Source organism: Manis pentadactyla, chromosome 7 (assembly GCF_030020395.1).
Source record: "Manis pentadactyla isolate mManPen7 chromosome 7, mManPen7.hap1, whole genome shotgun sequence".
NCBI lineage: Eukaryota > Metazoa > Chordata > Mammalia > Pholidota > Manidae > Manis > Manis pentadactyla.
Window position 1 is genome coordinate 19,798,885 of NC_080025.1, and position 25,937 is coordinate 19,824,821.

The 25,937-nt window shown below is 36.9% G+C and overlaps 1 protein-coding gene across 3 annotated transcripts in view; it reads right to left on the bottom strand.

Moving 5' to 3' along the window:
- GTF2E2 (general transcription factor IIE subunit 2) overlaps positions 1-25,937 on the bottom strand; it is a 79,202-nt gene that overhangs the window by 17,335 nt on the left and 35,930 nt on the right. For all 3 annotated transcript variants that reach the window (XM_036894403.2, XM_057505164.1, XM_036894402.2), the window contains 2 exons: positions 9,094-9,201; positions 7,399-7,581 (listed from right to left, as the gene is read on the bottom strand). In XM_036894403.2, coding sequence (XP_036750298.1) covers positions 7,399-7,581; positions 9,094-9,201 — 291 coding nt within the window. The remainder of the gene's footprint in view (positions 1-7,398; positions 7,582-9,093; positions 9,202-25,937) is intronic.

Sequence of the window (25,937 nt, forward strand, 5' to 3'; positions counted from 1 at the left end):
GGCCCTATCATTGCTGCAGGTCAGGAAGTGGGCAACCCCACCCACAGTGATTTCAGCAGAGAATCCTGCACTGATCACAAATGGGCAACAGAAGCAAACTGCCAGCACAGACTGAGAACACTACAGCAGACAGACAGAAAGACAGCCCCACCCATTGCATGCCAACAGCTGGGGCCCCACAAAATAGAGCCAGGCACTATAGAGTAAAGGACCTTGAGCTTCTGAGAACCAAAGGACACCTTCTTCACAAAGCTATTACTCTACAGACCAGGAAGCATAGCAGATCCATCTAATACAAAGGATGAAACACAAAAACCCTGATAAAATGACTATGAAGAGGAATATGATTCAAACAAAACTAGAGGACAGAACTCCAGAAAGTATTCAAGATCTGAGAAAGGACTTCAAAAGAGATATAGAAGACCTGAAAAAGAACCACTCAGAGCTGAAGAATACAGTATCTGAGATGAAGCACACAATGGAGGGATTTAAAAATAGATGAGAACATGTACAGGATACGGTAAATGAAATGGAAATTAGAGAAGAGGAAAAAAAGGAAGCTGAGGAACAGAGAGAAAAAAGGATCTCTAGGAATGAAAGAATGATAAGAGAGCTATGTCACCAATACAAACAAAAGAGTATTTGCACAACAGGGGTAATAGAAGGAGAAGAGAAAGACAAGGGGATAGAAAGTCTCTTTAAGGAAGTAATTGTTGAAAACATCCCCAATCTGGGGAAGGAAATAGACACTCAGGCCATGGAGGCACAGAGATCCCATAACAAAAGGAACCCCAGGAAGACAACACCAAGACATATACTAAATAAAATGGCAAAGATCAAGGATAAGGAGAGTGTTGAAAGCATCCAGAGAGAGAAAAAAGATTGCTTATAAAGGAAATCTCATCAGGCTAGCAGCAGACTTCTCAACAGAAACTCTACAGGCCAGAAGGGATTGGCATTATATATTTAATGTACTGAAACAGAAGGACCTCCAATCAAGAATCCTCTACCCAACAAGATTATCATTTAAATGTGAAGCACATATTAAACAATCTGAAGATAAACAAAGGTTGAAGGAATTCACCACGACTAAGCCAGCCTTACAGAGTATGTTAAAGAAATTGCTGTAGAAGGAAATGATCCTAAGGCTAAGTATCTTTCACCAGTGAAAATGAACCCACAGTAAAGACAGTAGACCAACTAATTACCGAGCAAGTAAAAATTAAAATAAAACAAAAGAAGCAAAATTAACTATACACAAAATCAGTCAAGGGATACATAAAAAGTGCAGACTATAACATCTAATATGAAAATGAGGAGGAGGAAGAAGAGGAAAAAAAAGTACCTTTAGACTGTATTTGAAACAGACTAATCAGCAGTTTATATAGATTATTATATAGTAAAGGAGCCATCCCTGAACCTTTGGTAAACACAAAACTAAAACCTACAATAAATAACACACACAAAAATAAATAAATAAAGAGAAATCCAATAACAACACTGAAGAAAAGCATCAATAACACAAGAAAAGTACAAGAGGAAGAAACAGAGGAGCTATTAAACACAGCCAGAATCTAACAATTAATAAAATGGCAATGAGTACATATATATCAATAATCACCATAAATGTAAATGGAAAAATGTACCAATCAAAAGACAGAGTGGCAGAATGGATAAAGAAACAAGACTCATCTATATGCTGCCTATAAGAAACTCATTTTAAACCCAAAGAGACACACAGACTAAAAGTGAAGGGATGCAGTTTCAAAAAGACAGATGCACCCCTATGTTTATCGCAACACTATTTACAATAGCCAAGAAATGGAAGCAACCTAAGTGTCCATCAGTAGATGAACGGATAAAGATGTGGTACATACACACAATGGAATATTATTCAGCCATAAGAAGAAAACAAATCCTACCATTTGCAATAACAACAAATGTTGTTGCATGCAACAGCTCCATGGATGGAGCTGGAGGGCATTAGGCTCAGTGAAATAAGACAGGCAGCAAAAGACAAGTGCCAAATGATTTCACTAATTTGTGGAGTATAAGAACAAAGCAAAAACTGAAGGAACAAAACAGCAGCAGACTCACAGAACCCAAGAATGGACTAACAGTTGCCAAAGGGAAAGGGACTGGGGAGGATGGGTGGGAAGGGAAGGATAAGGGGGAAAAAGGAGCATTACGATTAGCACACATAATATAGGGGGTGGTATGGGGAAGGCAGTACAACACAGAGAAGACAAGTAGTGACTCTGTAGCACCTTACTACACTGATGGACAGTGACTGTAATGGGGTATGTGGTGGGGACTTGATAATGGGGGAAGTCTAGTAACCATAATGTTGCTCATGTAATTGTACATTAATGATACCAAAATTTAAAAAATGAAATACAATAAAAATACATTATTCAGCCATAAAAGGAAAAGAAATCCTGCCATTTGCAACAACATGGATGGATCTACAGGACATTATGCTTGATGAAATAAACCAGGTGGAGAAAAATAAATACCATGATTTCACTAATTTGTGGAATATAAAAACAAAGCAAAACAGAAGGAACAAAACAGCAGCAGACTTATATAGACACTGAGAAGTGTCAATTAAAAATAGAAAAGAAAATGGCAAGAGAGACAGAGAAACAAAAAGGTCAGGCACTCCATTACTGATGCTAGGAACTGCAGTAATGGTTATAAAGATGCTCACTGGACTTGAGAGAAGAGTGAATGAACTCAGGGAGAACTTCATCAAAGAGACAGAAAATTTAAAAAAGAACCAATCAGAGCTAAAAAATGTACTAAATGAAATGAAAAATACACTAGAAGGAATCAACAGCCATTAAGCTATCAGCTGATTTTCCTTACAGCAAAAGCAGAAGACTTACAGGCCAGAAGGAAATGGCATAATATATTTAAAGTGCTGAAAGCAAAAAATCTACAACAAATAATACTTAACACAGCAAAGTTATCATTCTGAATTGAAGGAGAGATAGTTTCCCAAACCAACAAAAGTTAAAGGAAAATCAAACAGGAAAAAATTTCACTGGGAGGAACAAACATAGAGCCAAAGTAGTAGATCAATCACTTAAAACCTAGTTTGAAGGTTAAAAGACATAAGTAATAACATCAGTTGTATCTAAAAATTTAGCTACGGGAATCACAAACTAAAAGATGCAAAATATGATACCATATACATAAAATATGGATGAGGGAAAGTAAAAATATAGTGCGTTTACAACGTGTTCGCACTAAAGCAGCCATCAACTTAATACAGACCACTATACACTTAGAATTCATGTGAGCCTTATGATAACCACAAACCAAATACATATAATAGATACACAACAAAAAATAAACAGAAGGGAATCCAAGCATAACAATAAAAAGTCATCAATCACAAGAGAGCAAAAAAGGAAGAGAGCTACAAAAAACAAAAACAGGAAACAATTACCAAAATGTACATACCTATGAATATTTACTCTAAATGTAAATAGTCTAAATGCTCCAATCAAAAGATAGAGGGTGAGTAAATGGATGAAAAAACAAAACCCATCTATATGCTGCCTGCAAGACACTCCAGACCTAAAAACACATATAGACTGAAGGTGAAGTAATGGAAAGAGATATTCCATGTAAATGGAAACCAAAGAAAGCAGGGGTAGCAATAGTTTTATCAGACAAAATACACTTAAAACAAAGAGTGTAACAAGCAACAGAGAAAAGCATTACATAATGGAAACACATCCCAGTTTCACAGATGAGTACGTCAATACTACCCAAAGCAATCTACAGATTTAATGCAATCTCTGTTAAAATCCCAATGTTTTTTTGTCAAAATAAGAAAAAACCCACCCTAAAATTTATATGGAATCTCAAGGGACTCCAAATAACCAAAACAATCTTGAAAAAGAAAAGCAAAACTGGAGGATTCAATTTCTGATTGCAAAACTTCCTATAAAGCTACAGTAATTCTAAGTAGTGTGGTAGTGGCATAAAGGCCACTGCCATAGACATAGAGGCCAACGGAATAAGAGAGCACAGACACAAATTGGTGCATATATGGTCAAATGATTTTTGATAAGTGTGCCAAGACATTCAATGGGGAAAGGACAGTATTTTCAACAAATAGTGGTAGGAAAATGGATATTCCCAAACAAAAGAATGAAAGCAGACCATTACCTAACACAGTATATAAAAATTAACTCCAAACAAATGAAAGACCTAAATGTAAGACCTAAAACTATAAAACTCTTCAGAAGAAAATACAGAACAAAAGGTCTTCTTGACACTGTATTTGCAATTTCATGGATATGACACTAAAGACAACAAAACAAAAAATAGACAAATCCGACTTCACAGAAATTAAAACCTTTTTTATACATTAAAGGCAACATCAACACAGTAAAAAGACAACACACAGAATGGGAGAAAATATTTGCAAGTCATATGTGTGGTAAGAGTTAATATCCAGAATATATAGAGAACTCCTACCACTCAACAACAAATAACTCAATTCGAAAACAGGCAATGGATTTGAACAGATATTTCTCCAAGGAATTTATACAAATGGGCAATAAGCACATGAACAAATGCTCAACATCATTACTCAATAGGGGAATGCAAATCAAAGCTGCAATGAGATACTAACTCACATGCATTAGGCTAGCAACTCTCAAAAAAATGGAAAATAGTGATGGCAAGCACATGGAGAAATGTGAACCCGTGCACACTGCTGGAAGGAATGTAAAATGGCAAAGCTACTGTGGAAAAAAGTATGGAGGTCCTACAAAATTAAAAATAGAATAACTAATATGCAACAATTCTACTTCCATGGACATATCCTAAAGAATTAAAAGCAGAGTCCTGAAGAGGTATTCTCACACTAATGTTCAGAGCAGCGTTATTCACACAAGCAAAAGTGTGGAAGCAACTGAATGGATAAACAAAATGTGACATATACATACAATGGAGTATTATTCAGTCTTAAAAAGGAAGGAAACTGTGACAAATGCTACAACATGGATGAGCCTTGAGGACATTGTGCTAAGTGACATAAGCCAAGCACAAAAAGACAACAGTGTATGATTCTACTTATAGGAGGGACTTAGAGTAGTTAAAATCAGAGACAAAGTAGAAAGCTCCTAAGCAAAAAGCTCCTTGCCGGCTACTGGGGAGGGGGGAAAAGGGGAGTTGTTCCATAGGTTTAGAGTTTCAGTTTTGCAAAGTATAAGTTCTGCAGATATTTTGCACAACAAGGTAAATATACTTAACACTACTAAACTAAACATTAAGATGTTAAACTGTGTTTTTTAAAATTAAGAAAAATGTTTTAATTAAAAATTCTGAGGAGTAGCTGAACAACACATCACCTCAAAATTAAATCATATTACAAATGCAGACTGGTCTTGTAAGACTACACTGAAAGTTAATTTCATTATTGGAAAACCCCAAACAACAATTACTAAGGGATGAGTAATCTGGAATAGTGAACTGATCTTCCTCATTCCCTTGTTTCCTTGCTTTTGCAATCCTTTTTGCTCCTTGCTACCACTATGCCGTACATTTTTTCAAAGCACTATATGGTGAACAAAATGACAGCAATAGTTATCTTGTATCTCCAACAAGAACTTAAAGAAATAGAAGCAAGAGAGAAGGAATTTAACTTCATAATGCCAATGAACTCCCATGAGGAATTACTTAGGATAGAAGACATCATTGCATTTTTTAAAAACAGAATAGAAATTCTGGACTTTTAACAATTTAGAAATAATCCTGCCTGAAAAAGAAATAGATTGTGTCCTTTTCATGATCCTTATAGCTCTGATCCTTAGGAAAGAGAGCCACTAAAGACAGGGTATCAAAGTGACTTAACATCACAAAATTATTTAAGATAAAGATAGAATAAGCAACTATTAACTTATGTCACTGTTCTACTTTAGAATGTAACCAAAAACCTACTGCATGGTAACAATATTGGCCCCTAAGAAAACGGGAAAAAAAAAAAAGAATGGAGCAGAAAAAGTATCTAGCACTCTCAACTGTCAGGCTAGGATTCAGTGGTTCTACCTTTCAACATGCTATAAAGTGCACAATGTATCAACTTGGTCACATATTATTTGCAACATTTGTACAGGTTAAGTTTAGACGCTTTCAAGTTAAACATCTTAAGAGGTTTCTGCTTCTACTAATGGCCAAAAAGCTCCTAAGCAAGCAATCCTCCTCCAAAACCTATACAAATTTTGGACAAGACATTTTAAAAAGAGCAAGAGGTGAAAGAATAAAAAAACATGTATCATATGCCATCCACTGCAGAGAAGACAAAGTTTGGGGTATGACTCTAGCCAAGGTAACTGCCCACTGAAAAACAAAACAAAAATGCTCTTTACAGGAATATAACAGAATCCTGACTCTTTGCACATATACTTCACAATACTCAATAGAAATTTGCTGGATTTATGAAGAAATAAGAAAGTATGACCCATACTCAAGAGACAGAAAGCCAGTGCAGACTAGCCCCAAAATGACCCAGCTGTTAAAATCTAAAGCAATTACAAGAAATCATACTCAGGACTATAATGGAAAATATGGCTGTAATAAACAAAAAAAATAAAATCTCAGCAAAGAAACAAAACATAAGCATGAAAAGTACAGACCTGAAACTTATAATCTCAAAAATAAAATATTCATCAATTGAGCTTAACAACAAATTGGAGGTAAACAAAGTCAGGTTTGACAACAGATCAGGAGCAAGTTGAAAGAAAATTAACAGAGCCTTGTGGGACAATACCAAAAACATCTAACATGTAACTGAAGTACCAAGAAGTAGAGGAGAGAAAGGGGCAATTTTCACTCCACAGGTAGCAAAAAGAAAGAACCTGCTCGTATTAGCTTCAACCATGAGCAACTGTGAAGAATAAAGATTAAGCAGCCTTTTCAAAGCAAGTTCCAAATTTAAAGTGGAAATGTATTCTGTATGATTTTTAATCTGTATGATTTTCCCTCTAGGAAATCAAAACAGCCAGATTATTAGTCAATGACTTTGTGTTTCAATGACTCTGTTCCCTCATGTTAGCAGTGCCAACTAGCTTTATTGAAGCAGCTCTTGTACACAAATATAACAAGTTATAAGAAAAATACTAATGTCTTTGAAGTAGACTTTCCAGAAAAATGCTATTCTGAAGAATCAGTCATACACAACAACTCAGAAGGGAGCTGTCACAGTTACACAAAAATGGCCTGCTCTGTAGCACAAGACACAAATTTCAGATCTTCAACTGGCTCACCATGACGCCAAGAATATATAAATAAAAATGTAAAAATTCTTGCTATTTGTTCAAAACCAAGATGACATTATTAATTCAAATTATATTAAGGCATAGAAAGAAAAGAGATTACCTTGACAGCTTTCTGGGAATTGGGCAGTCCTTCCTCTATATCTTCTAAAAGAATTCCTCCTAAGCCTCGCTGGTCATGCTGATCTAACAGTCTAAGCAGGGCCTTCTTATCTTTCAAGTTGTACTTGGGCTTGAAGGCATACTTCCCCTCTATTACTTCAATTTTGGGATTATTGACTAATGCCTGCAACAATGACACAATTTGCATAAATTAACCAAAAGAAGCCTCATATACACATTCTTAAATTCTAATAAACATTTTAAAAAAAACAATATTCAATATACCGGCAAACTTAAAAACACCTTGTGAATATCTACTAGCAGATCTAAAATACTGAACATCCAGGACCCAAACAACAGGTAGAGATCAGCATGGTGCACATCTTTTATAAAAAAATGTTTTTTACATAGTCTTTGGATGACAAGAAACCATTTTATTGCAACTACTTTGAAGAAAACCGTACCAGTCTTCTTTTCTTAAGAATCAGTAAAATGTCTACTAACATGAATAGACAAAGTGAGCTGGGTACCGCCTATCCCACCCTCAATGTATAGTTACCGCATACTGGCACTATCATGTGAGAAACATTACCCTGGAATGAAGATCAATAGGCAGGCTGCCCCCCAACTGGTAACGAATGGCACTAGCAGCCGTGGCAGGAAATGACAAGCACTAGACTAGTGCATACAAGAAATTTACCTATAATGTCAGCTTGAGAATGAAACTGAGTAGGAACACAGGAATTACTGAATAGAAAATTATGTTCCTAATCAGTTCCGTTGTACAGCTAATATCAGAAGGAAAGCTCTTTAAGAATGAGCAACCCTATTTATTTTCTTCTGCAGCTGCCAGCCAAACCGAGAGGAGAAAGAAAAAAAAACACAGAAAGAAGAAAGGAGGGAAAATGGAATAGTAATTTTTAAAAATCTTCTGATGTGGGTAGCCTGTGAAATTCCAAGATTAGGTAAAATAACGAAATTTAAATGTGGATTACCACTATTTGCCTATCACTAAAATAATGAGTTACGATGATAGTGATTAACTGGCTCATTTTATATCATGAAAACCAAGAACAATATTTTGCTTGCTATTAAACAAAATTAACTGATTGCATTTTAGGAATTTTACATTTGGTCTTTAGAACATAGCACTGGTCCTAGAAAGTAGTCTTCTTAATTGTCATTTCATACTTAAATGGAAAAGTGAATTTTCGAAATGTTAATCATTTACAAATTAGCAGTTACTAACTGATTGGGAGTTTCTTCCAACATTGTGTGTACATACACAATGCTCATGATTATTTTTCAAAAGTAACCTGCTAGAGGCACTAACATCACTGTCAAGTCCTAAGAGTGTAACAAATACCTTGCTATCCCCCCATACCTTATGTTGTAAATGTCCTAAAACATATGCAAAAACAATACAATTTGCCAATACATACATTTTAAATTTAGCCATTCAAAAAAAGCATTGTTCTGTAAAATATTAAATGGAACTGGTATAATGACTTCTTTACAATTCTATGCTAAAGTCTTTGCATTTTTAAATATGTATTATGTAAAAACAAATCAATCTTAAAATGTTTATATTTTAAAAAATTAAAAACCCTATACCAGTTTTAAGAAAAAATAAAAATAATTATCAAATTTCACAACTAATTTTTTTTCTTTTACAATATTTTAAGACTATTCTTACCTCAGTCATTAGCCATTGTTTCTGCTTGAGTCCAATATCTAAATGTTGTGTTTCATCCAAAATTTCTTCTAAAGTTAAAGGATGTGTGTCTCCTCGTTGATGCCGTGTCTATTGAGGGAGGAAACTGTCATTAGAAGACAGTTTTAAAATGCTAGATGCTTTAAATAATAGTTACAGGTACATTTATCTTTTCAGGAATGTAGAACATGCACCATTTGAGGTGGCACACTCATAGTGATGAAGAGAATATAAAACCAGACAGAAGTGAGTTCAAACTCAATAGGTTTATAAAACCAAATAATAAACTGAGAAAAAAATATTTGCAACTCATAGCACAAAGAGCTAATTAATTGTCCTAATATTTTCACAGCTCCAAAAACCTACCAGGAAAATGGTCCAAAGACAGGAGGAACACATAAATCACAAAACATAACTGCAAAAAGCTTCTATGTATATGAAAAAGATAACTTCAACCAAAACAGATCTTAACTATTAAACTGGCAAAAATCTGTATATTTGGGAACAGGCCCTCTCACGCACTACAGATAAAGTGATACAATTCCTAGTGAGGGCAATTTGGCAAAATAAACGCACTTAAAACTTTTGACCCAGCAACCCCACTTCTTGGAATCTACCCCAAAGACAGCCCAACATAGAAAACTGATAGCATAACTGTATATAATGTTTGCAAAAGGAAAATATCTAAATCAACCCAACAGGGCACCAACAGAGAACTGATTAATAAACTACAGCACATCTATGCTACTATACAGATGTTAAAACAGAAAACACACGTGTTCACTATGTGCTAATATGGAAAGATGAGCAGGAAAAATTATTAGGTTTAAAAACATATGTAGACACCCAATGCTGGTGAGGATGTGGAAGAACAGGAATTCTCACTGCTGGTGGGAATGCAGTGTTACAGCTGCTTTAGAAGTCAGTTTGGCGGTTTCCTATAAAGCTAAACACACTCTTACCATGCAACCCAGCAGGTGTGCTCCTTAGTGGGATTCATACCAGGGATGCAAGGATGATACAACATTCGAAAATCCATCAACATCATCCACCACATTAATAAAAAGACGGATAAAAACCACATGATCATCTCCATAGATGCGGAAAAAGCATTCAACAAAATTTAACATCCATTCATGATAAAAACTCTCAATAAAACGGATAGAGAGGGCAAATACCTCAACATAATAAAGGCCATATATGACAAACCCACAGCCAGCATTATACTTAACAGCAAGAAGCAGAAAGCTTTTCCTTTAAGATCAGGAACAAGACAAGGATGCCCACTCTCCCACTTTTATTCAACATAGTTCTGGAGGTCCTAGCCACGGCAATCAGACAACATGAAGAAATAAAAGGCATCCAGATTGGCAAGGAAGAAGTCAAATTGCCCCTGTTTGCAGATGACAGGATACTGTACATAAAAAACCCTAAAGACTCCATTCCAAAACTAACAGAATATCTGAATTCAGCAAAGTTGCAGGACACAAAATTAATACACAGAAATCTGTTGTATTCCTATACACAAACGATGAAATAGCGGAAAGAGAAATCAGGAAAATAATTCCATTCACAATTGCATCAAAAGGAATAAATACCTAGGAATAAACCTAACCAAGGAAGTGAAAGACCTATACTCTGAAAACTACAAGACACTCATGAGAGAAATTAAAGAAGATACCAATAAATGGAAACATATCCCATGCTCATGGACAGGAAGAATTAATATTGTCAAAATGGCCATCGTACCTAAAGCAATCTACAGATTCAATGCAATCCCTATCAAAATACCAACAGCATTCTTCAAGGAATTAGAGCAAATAGTTCTAAAATTCATATGGAACAACAAAAGACCTCGAATAGCCAAAGCAATTGTGAGAAGGAAGAATAAAGCGGGGAGAATTATGCTCCCTGACTTCAAGCTCTACTACAAAGCCACAGTAATCAAGACAATTTGGTAGTGGCACAAGAACAGACCCATTGACCAGTGGAACAGACTAGAGAGCCCAGATATAAACCCAAGCATATATGGTCAATTAATATACGATGAAGGAGCCATGGATATACAATGGGGAAATTACAGCCTCTTCAACAGCTGCTGTTGGCAAAACTGGACAGCTACATGAAAGAGAATGAAACTGGATTATTGTCTAACCCCATACACAAAAGTAAATTTGAAATGGATCAAAGACCTGAATGTAAGTCATTAAGCCATAAAACTCTTAGAAAAAACCATAGGCAAAGATCTCTTGGACATAAACATAACCAACTTCTTCATGAACATAATCTCCCTGGGCAAGGGAAACAAAAGCAAAAATGAACAAGTGGGACTATATCAAACTAAAAAGCTTCTGTACAGCAAAGGACACCTTCAGTAGAACAAAAAGACGTCCTACAGTATGGGAGAATAGATTCATAAATGACAGATCTGATAAGGGGTTGACATCCAAATTATATAAAGAGCTCACGCACATCAACAAACAAAAAACAAATAATCCAATTAAAAAATGGGCAGAGGAGCTGAACAGACACTTCTCCAAAGAAGAAATTCAGATGGCCAACAGGCACATGAAAAGATGCTCCACATCCCTAACCATCAGAGAAATCCAAATTAAAACCACAATGAGATATCACCTCACAAAAGTAAGGATGGCCAACATCCAAGACAAACAACAACAAATATTGGTGAGGATGTGGAGAAAGGGGAACCCTACTACACTGCTGGTAGGAATGTAAATTAGTTCAACCATTGTGGAAAGCAGTATGGAGGTTCCACAAAAAGCTCAAAATAGAAACACCATTTCACCCAGGATTTCCACTCCTAGGAATTTACTCTAAGAATGCAGCAGCCCAGTTTGAAAAAGACAGATGCACCCCTATGTTTATCACAGCACTATTTACAACAGCCAAGAAATGGAAGCAACCTTTAAGTATCTATCAGTAGATGAATGGATAAAGAAGATGTGGTACTCATACACAATGGAATATTATTCAGCCATAAGAAGAAAACAAATCCTACCATTTGCAACAACATGGATGGAGCTAGAGGGTATTATGCTCAGTGAAATAAGTCAGGCAGAGAAAGACAAGTATCAAATGACTTCATTCATCTGTGGAGTATAAGAACAAAGAAAAACTGAAGGAACAAAACAGCAGCAGACTCACAGAACCCAAGAATGGACTAACAGTTACCAAAGGGAAAGGGACTGGGGAGGATGGGTGGGAAGGGAGGGATATGCGGGAAAAAGGGGCATTATAATTAGCACACATAATGTAGCGGGGGCACGGGGAAGGCAGTATAGCTCAGAGAAGACAAGTAGTGATTCTATAGCATCTTACTACGCTGATGGACAGTGGCTGTAACAGGGTATGTGGTGGGGACTTGATAATAGGGGGAGTCTAGTAACCATAATTTTGCTCATGTAATTGTACATTAATACCACCAAAATTAAAAAAAATTTTTTTAATGAAATGAGAAATACCTTGAATGATGCTACAAAAATGCTTTGCTTTAGTAAACAAAGACCAGTGTGCCTGAACACATAAATTTGCTACGTACAGAAATCCAGTGGCTCAGCAGAGATTTCAAAAGAACATTTAAGCTAAAAGGTAAATTCAGAAGTGCCTTCAAGAAAAGTGGAGGCTATACTTTGCTGAGTATTTTGAAGAGAAACAATGACTGTAGAAGCTAGCTTTCTTAGTAGACCCTTTTTTAATAATGTGAACTGGCTGCCCCAGTTTCTTCTGCAAGGCTCTAGAAAAAAAGTGCTCTGACTTTAAGTCACAAGATCTCTAAATTTCAAAGGAAAACAAAATCTCTGGAAAAGTCATGTGGCAAAAGCAAACCTTGTGATGCTGTTTGAGCATGAAGAGTGAGGAAGGCTATCAGCAAGTCTCAAGCATTGCTGAAAACCACCCGGAAGAACTAAAAAACAAAACTGAACTCTCTCTTCCCTCCCTTTCAATACAAATGTGCACCTGGGTGAAGGATCCTTTTCTGGCACTTCTGCTCATTTCCAAACAAGTGGCCTACTTGGATATGGTTTAAAAAAAAGAGAGAGACAGAGAGAGAAAGAAAAAATTGCATTTTACTTATACTACATTAAGCTGCATCAGAGCTGATATCCTTTCTGAGGAAGAAGAAACATCCCCACCCCACCCCCACATTAGGCTAATAAATTGTGCAAAATACCTATACAAAGACACAAAACTCTTCTCTGTTCAAAAGAAAATTATTATTGGTTTATTATATCCACAACTTTTGATTAGGTAACATATATGAGCTGCAGTGATAACATTTTTTGCAAAGGTCTTTGAGACCTAAAAATTATTTCAAGGGTTCCTTCAGAGTAAGATTAAGAAAATTTGTTCTACTGGCTTAAGGAAGTTTGCTTCTACAACTGATTTGCTACAAGTTGTTATCATGAATGCCTGTTAAATTTTATCAGCAGCTTTTCTGTGTCTGAGATGGTCGTATGATTTTTCTTCATTCTCTTAGTATGACTTACATTGATTTTCAAACACTAACCACTCTTACATTCCTAGAATAAACTCTACTTCCTCACAACATATTATCCTTCTTATGTATAAACAGATCTCAATTTGTTTGTATCTTTAAAAAAATTTTTATACTTGTACTATGAAAGATCCTAGTATATAATTTAAATACCTTACTTAAAACTGTAAAAAATGCAGGTTCTTGACCCAGCCCTGCTATCAACCAGAGCTGTTGACGAGCCAGTCATTTAATTTCTCTGGACTTCATTCAGAGTTTTTTAAACTCAAACATAATGGTCAGAATTAATTCAGACAGAACCTAGGCCAGTGATTCTCAAATTTAAACGTCCCTCAGAATCACCTGAAGGGCTTATTAAACCAGACTGCACAGCTGCACTCCCAGAGTTTCAGATTCAGTAGATCAAGAAAGGGCCCAAGAACAGTACTTCTAACAAGTTCCCAGCTAGTGCTGATGCTGACAGTACTCAAGCAGACTCCCCGAATTTCCCAACATGATATTTTAGGTAACTGAGATATAGCCACATAAAGGGATAATGGTGAGATCAAAAGAAAAACTACTCTGTCAAAACAGAGTGCACCACTGATTGGCCATCTGAGAACTAAAGCAGTGTCTCAGATGGAGAAAGACACCACCTTCATAAGCCAATTTGCAAGATAATTCGGAGTGTTTTTTCAGACTTACTCTTTTAAGCTATAGAATTTGTTTCATATAAACTGTTTCTATTTAAAAAATCCTTCTGAAATGGGCCATGAAATTCTTCTATCTTCTCAAATGGGTTCACTGAACATAATATCTTTTTATGTCTCTGTTACTATTACAATGCAGACTTCAGGCCGAGGTATGACAATAACCATCTTGGCAGCTAGTGAGCTGTGTTGGGCAGTTTGTCCCTCTGTCAAATGTTCTCAGGATTATGGTTTTTAAGTCCTTGTATCTGCCTTTCTTTCCTGTTTAGTACTTTCTGCTGTAAATTACACTGTATCAATCTTCCTGAACTTCCTCCACATAACTCTAACTAATCCTCACTGAGCAATTAGAGTTCCTCCATGAGAGAACAAATAAACTGAGATTTCCTCTTGTTTTCTTTCTTGGTTTTTATCAGATCTTCAGAAGAGTACATAAGGGATAATTTGAAGACTTTCTAATTATCGGTTCACAGATCACCTTTCATATGCACTCTTTCCCTTTCATAACAAGCCCTTCCTTCTTTATGGAAAAGCAGCTAGAACCCTCACCTCCCGCCAGAATCTATGATGTATGGCCTGGAGATGTAATAAATTCCAGTGATCCCAGAAAAGTACAAATCAAAAAAATGTTGTTTGGCGAAAGCCTTCATAAATGGTAAATAGCTGCCAGATGTCTTTCCCAAGTCATATGTATTTTTGTAAAAATTAATAACAGGGGAGCGGAGCCAAGATGGCAGTGTGAGTAGACCAGCGGAAATCTCCCAAAACCATATGTATCTACGAAAATATAACAAAGACAACTCTTCCTAAAATAGAGACCAGAGGACACAGGACAACATCCAGACCACATCCACACCTGCTAGAACCCAGCGCCTCGCAAAGGGGCAGCCCGAGCCAGGCCACGCCCACAGCAACAGCGGAGATTAACTCCATAGCAGCCGGGCAGGAAGCAGAAGCCCTGTCTGCGTGCAGCTGCCCAGCACAAGCCACTAGAGGTCGCTGTTCTCCCAGGAGAGGAAGGCCACAAACCAACAACAAGGAAAGCTCTTCCAGCCGTCACTTGTCCCAGCTCTGCAAACTATTCCTATCACCATGAAAAGGCAAAATTACAGGCAAACCAAGATCACAGAGGCAACACCAGAGAAGGAGACAGACCTAACCAGTCTTCCTGACAAAGAATTCAAAATAAAAATCATAAACATGCTGACAGAGATGCAGAAAAATATGCAAGAGAAATGGGATGAAGTCCGGAGGGAGATCACAGATGCCAGAAAGGAGATCACAGAAATGAAACAAACTCTGGAAGGATTTATGAGCAGAATGGATAGGATGCAAGAGGCCATTGATGGAATAGAAACCAGAGAATAGGAATGCATAGAAGCTGACATAGAGAAAGATAAAAGGATCTCCAGGAATGAAACAATACTAAGAGAACTGTGTGACCAATCCAAACGGAACAATATCCGTATTATAGGGGTACCAGAAGAAGAAGAGAGAGGAAAAGGGATGGAAAGTATCATGGAAGAAATAACTGCTGAAAACTTCCCCACACTGGGGGAGGAAATAATCGAACAGACCACGGAAATACACAGAACCCCCAACAGAAAGGATCCAAGGAGGACAACACCAAGACACAAAATAATTAAAATGGCAAAGATCAAGGACAAGGAAAGAGTTTTAAAGGCAGCTAGAGAGAAAAAGGTCACCTATAAAGGAAAACCCATCAGGCTAACGTCAGACTTCTCAACAGAAACCCTACAGGCCAGAAGAGAATGGCATGATATATTTAATGGCATGCAACAGAAGGGCCTTGAACCAAGGATACTGTATCCAGCACGACTATCATTTAAATATGACGGTGGGATTAAACAATTCCCAGACAAGCAAAAGCTGAGGGAATTTGCTTCCCACAAACCACCTCTACAGGGCATCTTACAGGGACTGCTCTAGATGGGAGCACTCCTAAAAAGAGCACAGAACAAAACACCCAAAATATGAAGAATGGAGGAGGAATAAGAAGGGAGAGAAGAAAAGAATCTCCAGACAGTGTACATAACAGCTCAATAAGCGAGCTAAGTTAGGCAGTAAGATACTAAAGAGGCTAACCTTGAACCTTTGGTAACCACGAATTTAAAGCCTGCAATGGCAATAAGTACATATCTTTCAATAGTCACCCTAAATGTAAATGGACTGAATGCACCAATCAAAAGGCACAGAGTAATAGAATGGATAAAAAAGTAAGACCCATCTATATGATGCTTAAAACAAAGTCACCTCAAACCCAAAGACATGTACAGACTAAAAGTCAAGGGATGAAAAAACATATTTCAGGGAAACAACAGCGAGAAGAAAGCAGGGGTTGCAGTACTAATATCAGACAAAATAGACTTCAAAACAAAGAAAGTAACAAGAGATAAAGAAGGACACTACATAATGATAAAGGGCTCAGTCCAACAAGAGGATATAACCATTCTAAATATACATGCACCCAACACAGGAGCACCAGCATGTGTGAAACAAATACTAACAGAAGTAAAGGGGGAAACAGACTGCAATGCATTCATTTCAGAAGACTTCAACACACCACTCACCCCAATGGATAGATCCACTGGGCAGAAAATAACTAAGGACACGGAAACACTGAACAACACAGTAGAACAGATAGACCTAATAGACATCTATAGAACTCAACATCCAAAAGCAACAGGATATACATTCTTCTCAAGTGCACATGGAACATTCTCTAAAATAGACCACATACTAGCCCACAAAAAGAGCCTCGGCAAAATCCAAAATATTGAAATTCTACCAACCAATTTTTCAGACCACAAAGGTATAAAACCAGAAATAAATTCTACAAAGAAAACAAAAAGGCTCACAAACACATGGAGGCTTAACAACATGCTCCTAAATAATCAATGGATCAATGAACAAATTAAAATAGAGATCAAAGAATATACAGAAACTAATGACAACAACAACACAAAGCCCCAACTTCTGTGGGATGCAGCAAAAGCAGTCTTAAGAGGAAAGTACATAGCGATTTAGGCACACTTGAAGAAGCAAGAATAATCCCAAATGAATAGTCTAACATCACAATTATTGAAATTGGAAAAAGAAGAACAAATGAGGCCTAAAGTCAGCAGAAGGAGGGACATAATAAAGATCAGAGAAGAAATAAACAATATTGAGAAGAATAAAACAATAGCAAAAATCAATGAAACCAAGAGCTGATAATTTGAGAAAATAAACAAAATAGATAAGCCTCTAGCCAAACTTATAAAGAGAAAAAGAAAATCAACACAAATCAACAGAATCACAAATGAGAACGGAAAAATCACGACAGACTCCACAGAAATACAAAGAATTATTAAAGACTACTATGAAAACCTATATGCCAACAAGCTGGAAAACCTAGAAGAAATGGACAACTTCCTAGAAAAATACAACCTTCGAAGACTGACCAAGGAAGAAACACAAAAGTTAAACAAACCAATTACGAGAAAAGAAATTGAAACGGTAATCAAAAAACTACCCAAGAACAAAACACCCGTGCCAGATGGATTTACCTCGGAATTTTATCAGACACACGGAGAAGACATAATACCCATTCTCCTTAAAGTTTTCCAAAAAATACAACAGGAAGGAATACTCCCAAACTCATTCTATGAAGCCAACATCACCCTAATACCAAAACCAGGCAAAGACCCCGCCAAAAAAGAAAATTACAGACCAATATCCCTGATGAATGTAGATGCAAAAATACTTAATAAAATATTACCAAACCGAATTCAAAAGTATATCAAAAGGATCATACACCACGACCAAGTGGGATTCATCCCAGGGATGCAAGGATGGTACAACATTCGAAAATCCATCAACATCATCCACCACATCAACAAGAAGAAAGACAAAAAGCACATGATCATTGCCATAGATGCTGAAAAAGCATTTGACAAAATTCAACATCCATTCATGATAAAAACTCTCAGCAAAATGGGAATAGAGGGCAAGTACCTCAACATAATAAAGGCCATCTATGATAAACCCACAGCCAACATTATATTGAACAGCGAGAAGCTGAAAGCATTTCCTCTGAGATCGGGAACTAGACAGGGATGCCCACTCTCCCCACTGCTATTTAACATAGTACTGGAGGTCCTAGCCATGGCAATCAGACAAAACAAAGAAATACAAGGAATCCAGATTGGTAAAGAAGAAGTTAAACTGTCACTATTTGCAGATGACATGATATTGTACTTAAAAAACCCTAAAGACTCCACCCCAAAACTACTAGAACTGATATTGGAATACAGCAAAATTGCAGGATACAAAATTAACACACAGAAATCTGTAGCTTTCCTATACACTAACAATGAACCAATAGAAAGAGAAATCAGGAAAACAATTCCATTCACAATTGCATCAAAAAGAATAAAATACCTAGGAATAAATCTAACCAAAGAAGTGAAAGACCTATACTCTGAAAACTACAAGTCACTCTTAAGAGAAATTAAAGGGGACACTAACAAATGGAAACTCATCCCATGCTCGTGGCTAAGAATTAATATCGTCAAAATGGCCATCCTGCCCAAAGCAATATACAGATTTGATGCAATCCCTATGAAATTACCAGCAACATTCTTCAATGAACTGGAACAAATAATTAAAAAATTCTTATGGAAACACCAAAGACCCCGAACAGCCAAAGCAATCCTGAGAAAGAAGAATAAAGTAGGGGGGATCTCACTCCCCAATTTCAAGCTCTACTATAAAGCCATAGTAATCAAGACAATTTGGTACTGGCACAAGAACAGAGCCACAGACCAGTGGAACAGACTAGAGACTCCAGACATTAACCCAAACATATATGGTCAATTAATATTTGATAAAGGAGCCATGGACATACAATGACGAAATGACAGTCTCTTCAACAGATGGTGCTGGCAAAACTGGACAGCTACATGTAGGAGAATGAAACTGGACCATTGTCTAACCCCACATACAAAAGTAAATTCAAAATGGATCAAAGACCTGAATATAAGTCATGAAACCATTAAACTCTTGGAAAAAAACATAGGCGAAAACCTCTTAGACATAAACATGAGTGACCTCTTCTTGAACATATCTCCCCGGGCAAGGAAAACAACAGGATAAATGAACAAGTGGGACTATAATAAGCTGAAAAGCTTCTGTACAGCAAAAGACACCATCAATAGAACAAAAAGGAACCCTACAGTATGGGAGAATATATTTGTAAATGACAGATCCGATAAAGGCTTGACGTCCAGAATATATAAAGAGCTCACACACCTCAACAAACAAAAAACAAATAATCCAATTAAAAAATGAGCAGAGGAACTGAACAGACAGTTCTCCAAAAAAGAAATACAGATGGCCAACAGACACATGAAAACATGCTCCACATCGCTAATTATCAGAGAAATGCAAATTAAAACTACAATGAGGTATCACCTCAAACCACTAAGGATGGCTGCCATCCAAAAGACAAACAACAACAAATGTTGGCGAGGCTGTGGAGAAAGAGGAACCCTCCTACACTGCTGGTGGGAATGTAAATTAGTTCAACCATTGTGGAAAGCAGTATGGAGGTTCATCAAAATGCTCAAAACAGACTTACCATTTGACCCAGAAATTCCACTCCTAGGAATTTACCCTAAGAACGCAGCAATCAAGTTTGAGAAAGACAGATGCACCCCTATGTTTATCGCAGCACTATTTACAATAGTCAAGAATTGGAAGCAACCTAAATGTCCATCGGTAGAGGAATGGATAAAGAAGATGTGGTACATATACACAATGGAATACTACTCAGCCATAAGAAGAGGGCAAATCCTACCATTTGCAGCAACATGGATGGAGCTGGAGGGTATTATGCTCAGTGAAATAAGCCAAGTGGAGAAAGAGAAATACCAAATGATTTCACTTATCTGTGGAATATAAGAACAAAGGAAAAACTGAAGGAACAAAACAGCACCAGAATCACAGAACTCAACAATGGACTAACAGGTACCAAAGGGAAAGGGACTGGGGAGGATGGGTGGGTAGGGAGGGATAAGGGGGGGAGAAGTAGGGGGGTATTAAGATTAGCATGCATGGGGTGTGGGAGAAAGGGGAGGGCTGTACAACACAGAGAAGACAAGTAGCGATTCTACATTTTGCTATGCTGATGGACAGTGACTGTAAAGAGGTTTATAGGGGGGACCTGGTATAGGGGAGAGCCTAGTAAACATAATATTTGTCATGTAAGTGTAGATTAGTGATACAAAAAAAAAAAAAAAAGGCAGTTCCTGTGTGGTAACCTCCAATGAGTTCTACACAAGGGTATAAAGGGCATATAAAAGTGTAGGGAAAGGGTCTGTTTGTGTTTATACAGAGGATCAAAGCCTAATTGGGCTACCCCGAAAATGAACTAAGATACGATATGAAAAAGAACTTCCAACATCAGCACTGTCTGGAAGACTCATGCCAGAAGATGATCATCAAAAAACCCCAACAAAGATCCACACACTGCTACAGCTGTAGATGCACTCATCCCACCAGTTCCTGGACTTGCCATGGGAATGAGGAAGGAGATATCTAAGCTGGCCTGTGCATACAGTAAAACAACAAATTTGACTGGATCTATACTGTTGGAACTCAATCAAGAATTAGGAGAAGTGCAAATTGTAGCGCTCCAAAATCTTACAACTACAGACTATTTACTGTTAAAAGAACATATGGGATGTGAACAGTGCCCAGGAATGGGTTGTTTTAATTTGTCTGATTTTTCTCAAACTATTCAAATTCAGTTAGATAATAACCATCATATCATTGATAAGTTTTCACAAATGCCTAGGGTGCCTAACTGGTTTTCTTGGTTTCACTGGAGATGGCTGGTAATTACAGGTATGCTTTGGTTATGTAACTATACTCCTATTATGTTAATGTGTGTGCGCAATTTAAGTAGTAGCTTAAAATCTATACATGCTGAAGTTACTCTACAAGAAGATATGTCAAAGAAATAATCAATCTTCCCATGTTTTCTCCCGCCTGCTACTTCTATAGCTTTTCTTCTTCCTTCCTAATTACAACGAATTCTTAAATAGAATTCGTGCCTCATATCAAATTTACCGAGTATCATAACTCCTCCAAGTGGTAAAGATACCTCAAGAGAAATGCTGGGCATAGAAGCCACAGGGCATAAATATGCAAAGAAATAAAAAGCTAACCATTTCAAACAATAAGGATTCTCTCTCACTTACCAACTTTACATTTCCCTGTATGGCCCCGGAAGATGACTGGTTAGCCAGAGACGGGTAAGATTCCTCAAGGGAGGAACAACCTAAGACAGGCACAGTCGCAGGCGGGTCATCAGGTGAGAAATTGGGGATCAACAGAGGTGAGGCTTAGAACCTCACCCCCCTGTTCTGAGAGAAATCTTCTGCATATGTGGATGTTTTATTGCCCTTGTCTAGCTTGGATTAACACATAGTCTACAGGCACACACCTGATCATCTACATTTGCTCTCTTACAACACTAAACTATGTTTTCTACCTTTATGTTGTATCTACCTACCACTTCAGCATCTTATTAAAAATAATAAAGAGAGAAATGTGGTATCCACATATAAATCAAGTATAAAAATCAAATGTGTATTCATATTTGAACTGAGTGTTTATAGTTCATAATGCATGAGCAAAACCGAAAGTTTCTGTGATGACTGCCCTTGTACTGTTCACCATGTAACTTATTCACTATGTAAGAATTTGTTCTCCATGTAAGAACTTGTTCGTTTTGCTTCAGAAGATTGGAGACTGACGAAAATTAGGCTTGGGGTGGATTAATGATTGTGCATTGAGCATTGACTCCCCTATACAGAATTTTATTGTTGTTAACAACCATTTGATCAATAAATATGAGAGATGCCCTAACAACAACAACCAAAAAAAAGTACACACTTCCAATTGTAAAATAAATAAGTAACCGGGATGTAATGTATAGCATAAGGAATATAGTCAAAATATTGTAACAACTTGGTATGGTGATAGCTGGTACCTAGAATTATCATGTATATAAATGTTGAATCACTGTGTTGTACACCTGAAACTAATGTAATGTAATACTGTGTGTCAACTACCCTTCAATAAAAAATAATTATCTAAAAAAAAAAAAAAAAAAAGAATTAGGAGAAGTGCAAATTGTAGTGCTCCAAAATCTTACAACTACAGACTATTTACTGTTAAAAGAACATAAGGGATGTGAACATTCCCCAGGAATGGGTTGTTTTGTCTGATTTCTCTCAGACTGTTCAAGTTCAGTTGGACAATATCCACCATATCATAGATAAGTTTTCACAAATGCCTAAGGTGCCTAACTGGTTTTCTTGGTTCCACTGGATATGGCTGGTAATTACAGGTATGCTTTGGTTATGTAACTATACTCCTACTATGTCAATATGTGTGTGCAATTTAAGTACTAGCTTAAAACCTATACATGCTGAAGTTACTCTACAAGAAGATATGTCAAAGAAATAATCAATCTTCCCAGGTTTTCTTCCGCCTGCTACTTCTATAGCTTTTCTTCTTCCTTCCTAATTACAACCCTTAAATAGATTTCGTGCCTCATATCAAATTTACCGAGTATCATAATTCTTCCAAGTGGTAAAGATACCTCAAGACAAATGCTGGGCATAGAAGCTACAGGGCATAAATATGCAAAGAAATAAAAAGCTAACCTTTTCAAACAATATTGCCTCTCGCTCACTTACCAACTTTACATTTCCCTGTATGGCCCCGGAAGATGACTGGTTAGCCAGACGGGTAAGATTCCTCAAGGGAGGAACAACCTAAGACAGGCACAGTCGCAGGGGGGCCATCAGGTGAGAAATTGGGGATCAACAGAGGTGAAGCTTATAACCTCATCCCCCCTGTTTTGAGAGAAATCTTCTGCATCCGTGGATGTTTTATTGCCCTTGTCTAGCTTGGATTAACACTTAGTCTACAGGCACACACCTGATCATCTACATTTGCTCTCTTACAGCACTAAACTATGTTTTCTACCTTTATCTTGCATCTACCTACCACTTCAGCATTTTATTAAAATAATAATAATAATAATAATAAGGGAGAAATGTGGGATTCACATATAAATCAATTATAAAAATCAAATGAATATTCATATTTGTCCTGATTGTTTATAGTTCATAATGCATGATCAAAACCAAAAGTTTCTGTGATGACTGCCCTTGTACTGTTCACTATGTAACTTATTAACTATGTAAGAATTCGTTCACCATGTAAGATCTTGTTCGTTATGCTTCAGAAGATTGGAGACTGATGAGAATTAGGCTTGGGGTGGAGTAATGATTGTGCATTGAGCACTGAGTCCCCTGTACAGAATTTTATTGTTGTTAACAACCATTTGATCAATAAATATGAGAGATGCCATCTCAAAAAAAAAAAAAAAAAGAAAATAGTGGGGGGTGGGGGAAAGGGGAGGGCTGTGCAACACAGTGAAGACAAGTAGTGATTCCACAGTATCCTACTATGCTGATGGACAGTGAGTGTAACGGGGTTTGTGAGGGGGTCTTGGTATAGGGGAGAGCCTAGTAAACATAATGTTCTTCACGTAATTGTAGATTAATGATAACAAAATTTTTTTGATGCAAAAAAAATAAAAATAAAAATAAATGGCTCATACATTTTAGACAAAAAAAAAAACTAGATCTTTTCGAAGTATAAGTAATTTCCTTCAGCAATTCTCAATACTCATTCCTTGAGCATTTGTTAGTGTGACGAAGAAGCACATTTTAAGAGCTGAAGCAGTATCTCTTAAGGGAGCAGGTTCTTCTAAATAAAACAAATACTTTCCAAGACTATCAAATTTTCAAACTATGTTCCAAAATCCCACAAAAACTGCATACAGACTATTTTAGACTGAGTGTGAATTCTTCAAAGTGGCAGTTAAAACCTATTTTGTCAAATCATATCATGAAAATGTTATTGATTAGTCAATTCTCACTGCATCTTTTAAATAATTTTCTATTTCCACCTATCAAAAAATAAGCCATAGCTAACTGTAAGACCAATTCATTTTTTAGCAATAGTATCATTTCATTAATTACTCCAAAACAAAATTTAGTTCTGAGTTATTCCCTTTTATTTATAACTAAAAGCTGAAAATCAGACATCAAAAAGATACAAACACACACACTTAGAAAAGGAGTAGCACACCTTTCAGCATATATAACACAATATAACATGGTGAGCAGTGTATTTTTTAATTATAAAAATGTATAAATTAATAAATTTGATCCTTGTAATTTGAATTTCAACTACCTTAGTAGTTTCTTTTAGTATGCATTCTAATTTATTTCTCAGTGGTATTTCTAGTACTTAAAATATGTATTAATGTATTTATTTGAACTTAAAAAACAAATTTGATATATAAACTTGATAAAACAAGCTGGTCAATCTGACAATGGAAACTAGCTTTGTTAACAAGAAGATACATTCTATAAATTAAATAAGGTAGTACTTCATCCTGAAGGTTTTGATTAAAAATATGGTAATACACATGAGATAACAACATTTTATGAAAGAAATTATACTGGCAAACATATACTAAAATTAGTAATAATTTTACTTTCCCAACCACCCTTAAGAATATCAGATTAAAGAAAGTGCCTGTAAGGGGAGGAAGGGGGAGCTAACAGATTTTACATTTGCTACATGTTGGTAAAGCCTGTTTGATGGACTTTTTAGAAACTAGGAAAGTAAATGGTTAAGGACCACGTAACAAATTCTATGGCAAGTTATGTGGTTCCCATTATTTTGCTTCAACAGAAATGAAGACAGACATAATTGAATTATCAAATGATAAATGCTGGATGATAAATCCCTAAGTGATTTCTGGCATGTAACTTGGAAGGTTTCGCTATCACAAAATATCCATTATAATACACTTTGTTTATACAAACATTTATTTCTCAGCACTTAAACCCACAAAATCAAAAAATAAGACTACAAATTGGTGCTAAATCCTGTTTCATTCTATCAATAAATAATATATACCTCCAGATAGAGGAACCAGTGGAGGAAGGGAGGAGACAGCTGCATACATTTCATTAAAAAATAGATTTCTGGGGGGCGGAAGATGGCGGCGTGAGTAGAGCAGCGGAAATCTCCTCCCAAAACAACATATATCTATGAAAATATAACAAAGACAACCCTTCCTAGAATAAAGACCAGAGGACACAGGACAATATCCAGACCACATCCACACCTGAGAGAACCCAGCGCCTCGCGAAGGGGGTAAGATACAAGCCCCGGCCCCGCGGGAGCCGAGCGCCCCTCCCCCCAGCTCCCGGCGGGAGAAGAGCAGGCAGAGCGGGAGGGAGACGGAGCCCAGGGCTGCCGAACACCCAGCCCCAGCCATCCGGGCCAGAGTGCAGGGCCCTCGATACTGGGAAAACAGGGCAGCAAGAACAGTGAGCAGGCACTGGAGGCTGGGCGACAGAGGACATAAGAAAAGCGCGCGACCATTTTTTTTTTTTTCTTTTTTTCTGCTTTGTTTTGGCGAGCGCTTTTTGGAAGTCTTAAAGGGACAGGGACCCCAA